General features: G+C 35.4%; 2 protein-coding genes across 2 annotated transcripts in view; both read right to left on the bottom strand.

Annotated features, from left to right (window-relative positions):
* The window catches only part of il15 (interleukin 15), a 29,805-nt gene extending 29,316 nt beyond the window's left edge, over positions 1–489 (bottom strand). Inside the window, exon 1 of the mRNA XM_051703536.1 lies at positions 24–489. Coding sequence (XP_051559496.1) covers positions 24–86 — 63 coding nt within the window. The 5' untranslated portion in view covers positions 87–489. The remainder of the gene's footprint in view (positions 1–23) is intronic.
* A 1,475-nt stretch (positions 490–1,964) lies between these two features.
* Positions 1,965–10,585, bottom strand: znf330 (zinc finger protein 330). Its single transcript, XM_051703531.1, has 10 exons — positions 10,504–10,585; positions 10,167–10,293; positions 8,578–8,597; positions 8,348–8,418; positions 3,620–3,696; positions 3,349–3,475; positions 3,098–3,202; positions 2,960–3,006; positions 2,641–2,758; positions 1,965–2,359 (listed from the first exon to the last, which is right to left on the bottom strand). Exons 2-10 carry the CDS (start codon positions 10,284–10,286, stop codon positions 2,115–2,117), a joined length of 930 nt encoding a protein of 309 aa, XP_051559491.1. The 5' UTR covers positions 10,287–10,293; positions 10,504–10,585; the 3' UTR covers positions 1,965–2,114.
* Positions 10,586–12,152: the final 1,567 nt, after the last annotated feature.

The following is a 12,152-nucleotide window of genomic DNA, read 5'->3' as shown; positions in this document are numbered from 1 at the left end:
GTATGGGTGTCATTGTTTCCTACCATCGCTTTCAGTTTTGGTGATTTATTCCAAAATCCTGCGATCAGAGCGAGGAAGAGGGACATTACAGTAATCGGGGAGAGATCGTAGTTCACATGTTCTCGTTATGTAAAAGTCCTTGAAGTATGTCATGGAGTGAGACCGAAACCAATTTATTACTCCAGCAGAATAGTTTGCGCGTGTTAATAATCCATGAGTGTTCACTGCGGGCTGCTTCTCTTCAGTTAGTGCACTGGTTAGATTTAACCTCTACCACTTAACATCACCCCCTTATTCAGCCCAGCCCGTGGACGGAGCTTCTTTCACTTTCACAGTCGACTTTTCACTTGGCAAATAACCCTCTTCCTTCACTGAGCAACACGTTTTATTTTTGTATTTTTTTGGGTGGTAAACCCCTCAGTGATTTCGGACCCGAGTGAAATCGTTTAAATCAACGAAAAAGTCCCTTTGGCCACTGACATAACATGCGCTCGGGAGGGGTTTTCAAACTGGGGTCCGGGGACCCCCAGGGGGCCGCAAGGGGGTGCTATGGGGTCCACAAAAATTTCTGAAAAAAAAAAAAAAAAAAAAGTGTAAAAATGTTGACATTATTTCACATAATTAGTTTCATTCTGAAATCGTTAGATTAATCACTAATATATATATATAGACAGCCATAGCAAGAAATAAAATACTACTATAAACTGGTATATACTGTAATTTCATATATTATATTATTAAATCTTATTTGTAAGAAATGAGGGTTGTAATGCACTATTCTCTGTAAAGCTGCTTTGAATTTTTTTTAAATACTTTTGCTAATTAATTTATATAGTGCTTTTTACAAATAATATATAATTTAATATTAAGTACAATTATAATTTTGAAATATTTTTTTATTATTATTATTATTGACTAGAATTTAAAATGTTTCTCTTTGGGTTTATACATCTAAAATTAAGCATAAGAAAAATACACTGTCAACTTAATAAAAAGTCATTAATTTCCATATAATATTTTAACAAATTACTTTGGCTTTAGAACAATATAAAAGCCAATTATTTAATTTTGCAAACAAAAAAATCTTCATAATATCATGTTTACTAATTTTATCACACAGGGTTAGAGTTAGGGGTGGGTGGTAAATGTCCCTCACAAGGGGATCATCAAATTTGGGGGTCCTTGGCACAAAAAAGTTTGAAAACCCCTAATCTAGACATAATAGGGATATTAAGAAATCATTCAGACTGAACGCGGTATTGCGAAACAAAAAAGTTAGACGCAGCTAAATTAAATGTGCCTTTGGCGATTTTATTCATGGATATTAATAAATAAGATATTAATGAAATAAGTGTCCTGAGATATCTCACCGGTCTCTGTGACGGCTTATTCCAGGACGACAATGCCAAGATTCATCGGGCTCAAATTGTGAAAGAGTGGTTCAGGGAGCATGAGGAATCATTTTCACACATGAATTGGCCACCACAGAGTCCTGACCTTAACCGTATTGAAAGTCTTTGGGATGTGCTGGAGAAGACTTTACGGAGTGTGCCAAAAATTAATGCAACTCTGGATGGAAATAAATGTTGTGACGTTGCATAAGGTTGTCGAAATAATGCCACGACGAATGTGCGCCGTAGCCAAAGCTAAAGGCGGTCCAACGAAATATTAGAGTATGTGACTTTTTATTTTGGCCAGGCAGTGTAATTACCATTTTCAAGCTACAGATTCCCTTTGGAATCTCCTATAGGCTTGTTATTTTTTTATTTGAGATTAAAATAAGGCAAGTTGTTAAAATGACTTAAGAATCTGACGTTTTGTTATTCATCTGGATTCTGTAAAATGAATTACACACTGACATACCTGTTAATGACATACAAAGACCTAGAAAAAAAAAAAAAGACAAACAACTGACTTTTAAAAACATTTCTTCAGATGTATTTGAATTCAAAAATACGCCAAAGTCAGAAATGGAATTTTTATTTCGCACACATCGATACCAATACCAATGCTATCTACATTCAAGAGTTTCATTGGGCTGAAAACCTCTCTTTAAGACAGCACACTTAAATCTGGTTCTATATATATATATGTGCTGAATATCATCTAAAATTTTATTGGGCTTTTTCACAACTTGCTCCCAAGTTCAGATTTGAAAGCGAATCCTCGACCTCAGGATCGTCTTCCTCCTCCTCATCATCATCGTCTTCTTCCTCTTCATCAAAGTCATCATCATCTTCAAAATCCTCCTCCGCTTGGTCTCCTCCGTATTCTTCATTTTTCCAGTAACTGCTGTATCCAGATGCACCATATCCGTCTTCATCTGCACCACTCTGACGACCAAATTTATGCGTTCGAGCTGCAAGAACATCAAGGAAAAGACATTCAGTTGGAACCAGATATCTAACTGCAACATTCAAACCAAAACTAGGAGTTCTATTGGGGCTGCACAATTTGAACAAACAAAATTTACTGAATTATTATATTTCAGCTTTTTGCGACATAGAAATTGTACTAGGCCATTCTGCGTTTTAGATTAGCCTAATTGTAACTGTATTGAATAAACAGTTTCTCTTCCCTCTTCAGATATCAGCAATTAGATCAAATGGACAGTAACTGTAGATGGGAGACATCACTCACTGGACATGCTGAGATCTTTGGTCTCCTGAGTTTCATGTCCACATTTTGGGCATGGAGGAGCTTTGCCTTTCTCCTGCTTAAAAACTTTGCTTCGAGCATGGTCATCACAGAAACATGCCTATGAAGGATTTCAAGCAATGTTACAAGCCAATGCAGTCTGTCTAAAGTTATATCCTGTATTTTAGGTGAACTCATTAATTGAGAGACTACATGGAAAGATATGTACATTTCATGGGCAAAAAGGTAATAACAAAATGGTGAAAAAAAACAGATCAAAATGAAAAAAATGGAGAGAGAGAAAAATAATAAAAATCCTAACCTTGCATCGAAGGCAAGAATGCTGCCCAAGTCGATTACAAGATAAACCTGAAATTTGGACAAGACACAGTAATGTTAAGTACATTTGTAGTTTAAAACATGAATATCTATGACATCATTACAAACAAGACAGACGTACATTTATAAGTCTCCGCGTCCAAGACTTGACAGCTCGCCTGGTGTTCAAACTGATCATCCTCGCACAGGAAATTGTGGCAAAAAGAGCAGCGGAAAATGCGACCACCTGAATAAAATAAAGTGGTTATATGAGCAAAAAGGATTTATTGCTTTCTTCAACAATATTAAAGCAGATAATTTAATCAACTGTACAGCCATTATCTGTCATACATCATAGACATGATTGAGGTGAGGCACTTGGATGCTCTTTACCATGTTCCCAAACATTGCGGTCGCATTCAATGCAGTCTGCATCAGAGAGGGGGCACAAGCAGGCATGAGTACTCAAGCATTTCCTCCCATGGCACACCCAGGCTTCACAGAAATCACATATGGCGCCCTAGTGGTTACAAACAATACTGCTTTGGCAATGGATCCACTCATGTTCATCATCAAAGAGCATATTCTAGTGTAAATTTGTAAGTGTCCTTGGTATAAAAAAAACAAGTTCATTGATGACATTTAAGGTCTTGTTTTTGCTTACCACCATGCCCATTCCAGTACTGTGAATGCCAGGATGTTTTATGACACAGTCTGAAGACTTCATGCATTTAGTTTTGCCTTTGTATAAAGAGAAATACATAAATACAAATCTGATTGAAACTGTTAAAAAGCTTACTTGTATAATTTCTGGAAGAAAAAAAAAGCAATGTTTTGATAGTGCCACAGTGTTATCACTTTAGTTGTTGTCACATGGCCAACATACAGTGGCAAGAAATAGTATGTGAACCCTTTAGAACTAGCTGCTTTTCTACATAAATTGGTCATAAAATGTGATCTCGTCTTCATCAAAGTCACAAGTATAGACAAACACAATTTGCTTACGCTATCAACGATTAACTTGGGAATTTATTTTTCCCCTGATGAAGGCAAGCAGTCCAGGCCCCAAAGCAGCCCCAAATCACGATGCTCCCCCCACCGTACTTCATCATTTGGATGATGTTTTTATGTTGGTATGCGGTGCCCTTTTAACACCATACGTAGTGCTGCGTGTTCTTCCCAAACAATTCAACCTTAGTTTCATTAGTCCACAAAACATTTTCCCAGTAGTGTTGTGGAGTGTGAAGGTGGTCTTTGGCAAACTTCAGGCATGCAGCAATGTTTTTGTTGGAAAGCAGCGGCTTCCTTTGTGTTGTCCTGCCATGGACACCATACCTGTTTAATGTTTTCAGTATAGTAGAGTCATGAACAGAGATGTTAACCAGTTCCAATGATTCCTTCAAGTCTTTATCTGTCACTCTAGTGTTCTTTTTTACCTCGTTGAGCATTCTGCAGTGTGCCCTTTGAGTCATCTTGGCTGGATGGCCACTTCTAGAGAGAGTAGCCACAGTACTTAATCATCTCCATTTATAGACAATTTGTCTAACTGTGGACAGATGAATTCTGAAATCTCTTTTTTGCGAGTTATGGTCCACGTCAGCAGATACATCTTGTGAATGGCAAACTCAAAATGTTTGAGTTCTTTTTATAAGAAAAAGTAGCTCTAATCCACACCTCCAATCTTGTTTAATTAATTGGATGCCAGGTTTGCCAACTTCTGATGTCATTAGTCTAGGGGTTCACATACTTTTTCCAACCTAAACTGTGAATGTTTAAATTATGTATTCAATATGTACAAGAAAAATACAATAATTTGTGTGTTCTTAATTAAAACAGTTTGTGTTTGTTCATTATGCTGTAACTTAGATGAAGATCATTCCAGATTTTAAGACAAATCAGACAAAACATGTATGCAGGCAATTCCAAAGGGTTCACATACTTTTTCTTGCCACTGTATACAAAATCAATCTCCAAAATCAACTAAATTAAGCATTGTCTTCTAACTAGAACAGCTTAAAAGGCTGCACAAATATTGTTGCAGGACATTCTCCCTTTGAGGAAATGCTTTTTGATGGAATAATAGTGAACAAGGACACATTCTGTAAACTGTTTTCATTTAAGGTATTCCTAAACTCAAAAGCCAATTGGTAGTGTATTCAGAGGTCATTTGAAATCTGTTTTTTAAATTCGCTCTCATCACACCCGACGTTACCCTTTGCATATTTCCTGGTAAATCTGAACCAAATTATAGCCCTTGTTGTTTCCAAATTTGAATACATTCTTGACTGGAATCACATATTATCTCCATCACATGGCCATTCATTTCTGCAGATTGTGTAAATGTTTACTCCCTATTTCCTCTGTGAAATAAAACTCCTGTTGGAAAATTACCCAAATACCACAGACTAGGGCTGGGCGCAGGGGTTGCTTTAACCAGAAAATTTCCATTATTTACCGATTTTTGTTTCAAACAATGATGCATAATTCCAAATGCTGTCCATCACTCTGATGGATGCACGTCTTGTGCATCAGTTTTGACTTCACTCTCCCGCTGTGTCTCAGTGCGTGCTCTGTTTATTGACTGGTATTAGAGATGCGTTTCGGGCGATCTGAACACAAGTGGACAGGCACCATCGCCATAAACACCTGGTCCTATTCATCTTTTTTGACCACTTGTGTTGGGATTTTGAGTGGATGGTCTCTGATTTCATGACAGCATATATAAATCATTATGTCAGAATGTTACTGCATGTTAATAAAGCGCAAAAGGTATAAGAACTACAGCTGTCGAAATGAATGCATTAACGAATGTGATTAAGATGTTTAACGCTTTCATTTTTCTTATCATGATTAATGCATTTACCAATTTCATTCAGCTCGGAGTGAGTTCTGAACACTGGTTGGAATAAGACAGGACCTTTGCGATGTGTCCGCTCAGGGTCATTACACACGCCACAAAAACACACAACAGTGATTCTCTGTCAAGGATCAATTGGTGGAGAAAGAACTTCTTAACCGTATTTTTTGTGCAAATTAAAACCCAGATGGGACCTGTGAAAAAGCTGCATTCACATTACACGCTGGAGTGAAGCATCAGCGTCTCCCTGGCGCCATGTTGCACTTCTGTCTTACCGGACAATTTGGATAAAGTATTATGTACATGCACAACGCCAGCACAAAAAGCAAAACAAGTTGTTCTCTGCAAGCGCTTTTCATGTGGAGTTCAAAACAGTGTGACTCATGTGAATGCGACTTCACAATTGCTGTAGCATAGTGGATAGCCATAATTAATCTTGTAGAGTTTAAGTGATTTAATGTCCATTTCAATGAATACTTCATATTCATTGAATACTTTTCAATTAGTTAACCTCCTACTTAGACTTTAAATTGGTGCTATTTTAGTGCACTTCTGTCTTTATATTGTGGAATACTTTGTTTGGAAAACTTTAATAAAACAATTGTTACATACTGTTTTATTTTCTAAGAAGGAACAAAATGCATTTTGACAGGAAAATAAGTACATATAGGGTCAAATTTAAGCACTTTCGAAATCTGCGATTAATCACGATACACTATGAAATATGCAATTATCACGATTAACTATGAAAGATTATGCGATTCATCGCGATTAACTGTGAACAATTATGCGATTAATCGCGATTAACTGTGAACAATTATGCGAATCCTTGCGATTTACTATGAAAGATTATGCGATTAATTGCGATTATGAAAGATTATGCAATTAATCGCTATTAACTATGAAAGATTATGCAATTAAGAGGGACTATGAAAGATTGTGTGCTTAATCGCTACTAGCTATGAAAGATTATGCGATTCATCATGATTAACTATGAAAGATTATGTGATTCATCGCGATTTACTACGAAAGATTATGCGATTAATCACGATTAACTATGAAAGATTATGCGATTAATCATGATTAACTATGAAAGATTATGCGATTCATCGCGATTTACTACTATGAATGATTATGCGATTCATCGCGATTAACTATGAAAGATTATGCTATTAAGAGGGACTATGAAAGATTGTGCGCTTAATCGCGACTAGCTATGAAAGATTATGTGATTCATCATGATTAACTATGAGATTTACTATGAAAGATTATGCAATTCATCGTGACTAGCTATGAAAGATTATGCGATTAATCACGATTAACTATGAAAGATTATGCGATTTATCGTGATTTACTATGAAAGATTATGCGATTCATCGCGATTTACTACTATGAAAGGTTATGCGATTCATCTCGATTAACTTTGAAAGATTATGCAATTAAGAGGGACTATGAAAGATTGTGCGATTCATCATGATTAACTATGAAAGATTATGCGATTCATCGTGATTTACTATGAAAGATTATGCGATTCATCGCGATTTACTATGAAAGATTATGCGATTAATCACGATTAACTATGAAAAATTATGCAATTAATCATGATTGAATATTTTAATCGACTGACAGCACTAATAAGAAATAAAAAGCATAAAAAAGTGCCGTTTCTCACAATTATACTAGCATTTAATCTGACATTTAAAACAGAATTCCCAGTTATTTTCATAGAGTACTGATGTTAACTGAGCTACAGATGTGTGCTTCTCACCTGTGTCACTTTATGTTGATATCAGGCACACTGTAAAATTTCTGTGAACTTGTGCCTGTATATGCACATTTTTAAATTGTCTGATCCGATGGTTATTTCCTTTTAAAGTCACATGTAACCGGCAAAATTTTAAAAATGTTGTTTTAGGGCAGCGGTTGATTGACAGGTAGAACTTTCACCCCAGAACTCACTTGGGAAGTAAAAAATCTATTATATATCCACAGCTAACGTTATGCTCAACATCTCCTTTTGTGTGTCATACGAGCTTGGAACAAATTAGGATAAATGATGACAAAACTGTAATTTTTGGTAAATTATCCCTTTTGACCAGGCCTACATGTTGCCCAAAAACATTTAAATAAAACATAAATCATAGCTTTTCCTCTTAGTATTGCTGACCTCCATCCTGAGGAATCCACCGGTAATTAAACTTTTGACAAGTAAGCCCCGCCTTAAAGGTGCACTCAGTAACTTTTGTCTGTGTCATCTTGAACAACACCTAGCGGCTTGGATGCAGCCTCATTTAAAATCAATGGTTTTCAGTTTCAGATGCCACTATAGAAATGTAGTATACACAGTAAGCCATGATTACTTTAATCAGTGAGTGAAAGTGTCAAATAACAGGACGGTTATTAAGATTAAGCAAGTAGTATTCGGCTGGTCATGTGATTCTATTTTTTCCTCTTTTCCAAAAGTATGCAAGAAGTGCATACTGTGGATAAACCTATGCATTAGCCCATATGAACATGCAAAACATCAGTTCTTACCACACTGTGCACACATGGGAAGTTTCTGCACTGATGAACAGAAATAACAGAATGCCCTGTTCTTCTGGCGCCTGGCAAAAGAAAAGAATACAATTAAATATTCTGTTTCTTCCACACTGATTGTAACTGTTGTACAAAAACATAAAAAATAAAGAAAACCACGATAAATATAACTGATTTTATTATAACTGATGTTATTCCAAGCAGACACAATCAATTTGTGAATTTACCTTTGACATTTATCACATTCCTGAAAAGTAAAAAGAGAAAAAGTACATTAATGCACCAAATGGGAAAATGTATTACAGTGAAATCTACATGAGTTGAAAGCAGTCCGAACCCTAGTAAAAATTTATATTGGAATTTCTATAATAATTTGGATCCAATCCAACAGGAATCCAATGGGATTTTTCCCCTAGGATTCAAACAAATACACAGAATAAAAACTAGATATTTAAAGGAGCAATATGTAACATTGACATCAAGCGTTTAAAATGGGTACTGCAGTCCAAATTCAAAATATTGGAGAGAGTTGTCTCCCCCGCCTCAGACGGGTTGCCAGGTTGAGGACACGCAACAGGAACGAGCAAACTGACAATGGCAAGCGACGAGCATTACACTGCAAGTTAATCAGCTAATGTATAAGTTTGCAATATTTGTATTGTTTGCAAATTATATTTTTATTACTCTGTCAATGTTAGCTAGATGTATTGCTGGCTTCCATGGCTGCAGCGTGCTGTGTTTGTTCGCTAACTTGTTTCAAATCTGGCAACCCGGGGTGTCGAAATACTATTGGGAAATGGGCAGTGGGCGGGATCACACAGGCCAAAACACAAACAGAAATTCCTGCCCGGACATTTCAAAGTAGAATATACTGGCTGTAGCACTGTTTTCGGAGAAGCCAGTATTTCAACTTAGCATGTTTCCTAAATCACTAATAACATATTATGATAATTGTATGCTTTAGTACAGTAAATATATTACATATTGCACCTTTAATAACACACAGTTCCCAAAAGGACTATTATGATTCCCAAAGATATACACATTGAAAAGAAATTGAAAGAAAAACCTTTCTGCTACTTTTATTACTTTTTTTAAACAAAACATTTCCGTTCATTGGCATTATAGAGCAGTGACTTCCCTATTTTCACTGTATTTTTTTTTTAGTCTAAAAGACATTCATAATTAAAATAAATGTAAATATTAATTACAATATATTTTTATACTGTTTGTTTATACTATTAAAGTTGAAATGTCTTTACCCTCCTATTGTTTTAAGAAACTGCACCCTCCTTTTGACCTTCGGGTCATTTTTGACCCGTATAGAAACCATTAAAAATGCATAAATTTTTGATTAGTGTACAACAGCACTAAAGACCCACCTTAACCGCCTTTTATTGTGGTCCCAAAGTGTATAATGATAGGGAAAAAATATTTATACTGAATATTAATGGAGTAACATGATTGTTAAAAGAACTTTTTAAAGGTTAGGAAGGTTTTATTCACTCTTAAAATAATATATATATATATATATATATATATATATATATATATATATATATATATATAAAATTATTTTATGGTCTTTACAAAGTCATTACGTTTGGTTCCAGTACCAAAAACTGTTTCATATTTATAACCTATTCTTTACCTGTCCCGGGTCAAAAATGACCCTAAGACAATAGGAGGATTAAACATATTTAAATATATAGTTTCTGTAGGAATAATGTACATTTCTGACTATTTAGAGTAAGTGACAGCATCTGCTGCAATTGTAGAATGACCCTTTTTTTTTTTTTTTTTTTTTTTTTTTTACCATGGTTGCATTACACGGCTGTTTGGCCACATCGACATTTTCTCTGTTTGCTCGACTCTGTTTCTCTCGCTCCTTACGACTTTCAGCCTTCTTACGAGCTCCGGTCTTCTTCTTAGGCATCTTTCACCTCCAATGTCACAAAGATAACATGAAAAGTAAATATGCAGTGACAGATTTACAGAATTATCACTCGTCTTAAACAGCATGTGAACATACACGAGTGAACTGACGATATCATAATAAACATGTCTTCTTAACAGCTACTTTTACTAATGTCTCTGCATTCATTTACATTTCAATGCTAAATAATCGACCATATCTGTCATTGTAAACATACCAGTAAAACAGTTTTTATCGCGAAGAAACCAGGCGGATCTCAGGCCGTGTGCAACGATAAATTGTGCCGTACTGAAACATCCCGGCGCTATTATCAGTTCCGCCTATATTCACAAGCGGATGTGTTGTTTGTGAGTTAGATTGTGCAGTCTATTACAGTCTCATAATATTGAAAATATTTGCAGAGATAAATATTTTCAAACCAATATATGTTGGCTATTAAGGGGGGAGATTAATGGGAGACATAGTATAAAACATGCAGGGTTGGGGAGTAACGGAATACATGTAACGGGATTACGTATTTAAAATACAAAATATAAGTAACTGTATTCCACTACAGTTACAGTTTAAATCATTGGTAATTAGAATACAGTTACATTCAAAAAGTATTTTGATTACTGAAGAGATTACTTTGCATTTTATTGTCATTTGTTTCATTTCATATTTAGTCCTTTCAGATGGAAAACATTTATACATATAAATACATATATGATGCGATACAAAGTGCATTTGAACAGCAGTGAAACACTTTCTTATGACGTGTTACATTCATACGAGCAGACAGAGAGGTACATTTGAAGTAAGTTTGGAGCAGAAGAAATAGAAATAAACCTTGTGTAAATTGTCAGCTTTACGCTAAGCTAAAATGCTATTTCTAGCCATTTCACATGCACATGTTCACCAGGCACAATCATATTTTTTAAACAAGAAAATTCATGTTGGATCATAATTTCTTTTTTTCTAGTAAGACCTTTGATATTAGGGCAAAAATCGTATTCTTGATAATAATTTATGTATTGTTTTCCTGTAAAAATATCTAAAAATCCTTAAAACAAGATCAATTTGTAGTGGAATACATTTCAAAAGTAACCCTCCCAACCCTGTAAACATGAAGGCAATGGAGGAGCTTCTAAACGGGTTGCCAGATCCTCTAGCAGCTAGATCTACTGCACTACACTGCATTTCACAGTTTAGACATTTATCATAGCGTATGTAATAAAAGTGTCATTTGAATTGTTTATTTATTTTAGATTTTACCCAGCAAAAATAGATTTAAAAGTATTTTTTAAGGATACAGAGTACTACTTTCTGTGATGTCCCAAATGAATACTGTGACATTTCCATATAGGTAAATACTTTGGAAAGACTTCTGTCTAAATTGTGTACAATTAGTACTGAACATTGTTGATTTATAACAGATTGTAGCAAGAAGTATAGCTAAACAATTCTAAGGGGCCATATACCCTGAACACGCCCTTGTGCAAAAAAATTAATATAAAATAAAAAAGGCTACACGACTGCAGTTGTCTCGACTAGGCACATTTTTAACATTTGAAGTTATTTTTTAAAGCTGAAGAGTAACTTGTTCAGTGTTAAAATGCTTTCTTCTATCCCAGCTTAATATCCAGAGACAACTAAAAGTAAGCCATTCATAGGTAAATTTTCTCGAAAACTGTTACACTGTGTCTATGTGGCACTTTAAAAATCCCTGTGTTTGTTTTGAGAGACCCACTTAGACCCCACCCAACCACGTTAGCCAATGGCGTGAGTCGGGGGCGGGACTATATGACTGTTTGAACAACAGTAGACAAGGGGCATGTTCAGAAAGCTGTTTTGAAAACATTATTTTTGCAATTCCATTTGGTGGCG

The sequence above is a fragment of the Myxocyprinus asiaticus genome, chromosome 7, assembly GCF_019703515.2.
Source record: "Myxocyprinus asiaticus isolate MX2 ecotype Aquarium Trade chromosome 7, UBuf_Myxa_2, whole genome shotgun sequence".
NCBI classification, from domain to species: Eukaryota; Metazoa; Chordata; class Actinopteri; order Cypriniformes; family Catostomidae; genus Myxocyprinus; species Myxocyprinus asiaticus.
This window is presented reverse-complemented; position numbering and strand designations above follow the sequence as displayed.

Coding starts and splice junctions, on each gene's coding strand:
- znf330 (XM_051703531.1), bottom strand. CDS start 10,286: ATGCCTAAGAAGAAGACCGGAGCTCGTAAGAAGGCTGAAAGTCGTAAG. Junction 8,598..10,166: donor AGCCGTGTAATGCAACCATG/GTAAAAAAAAAA, acceptor TTTACTTTTCAG/GAATGTGATAAATGTCAAAG. Junction 3,697..8,347: donor TCCCATGTGTGCACAGTGTG/GTAAGAACTGAT, acceptor CTTTATACAAAG/GCAAAACTAAATGCATGAAG.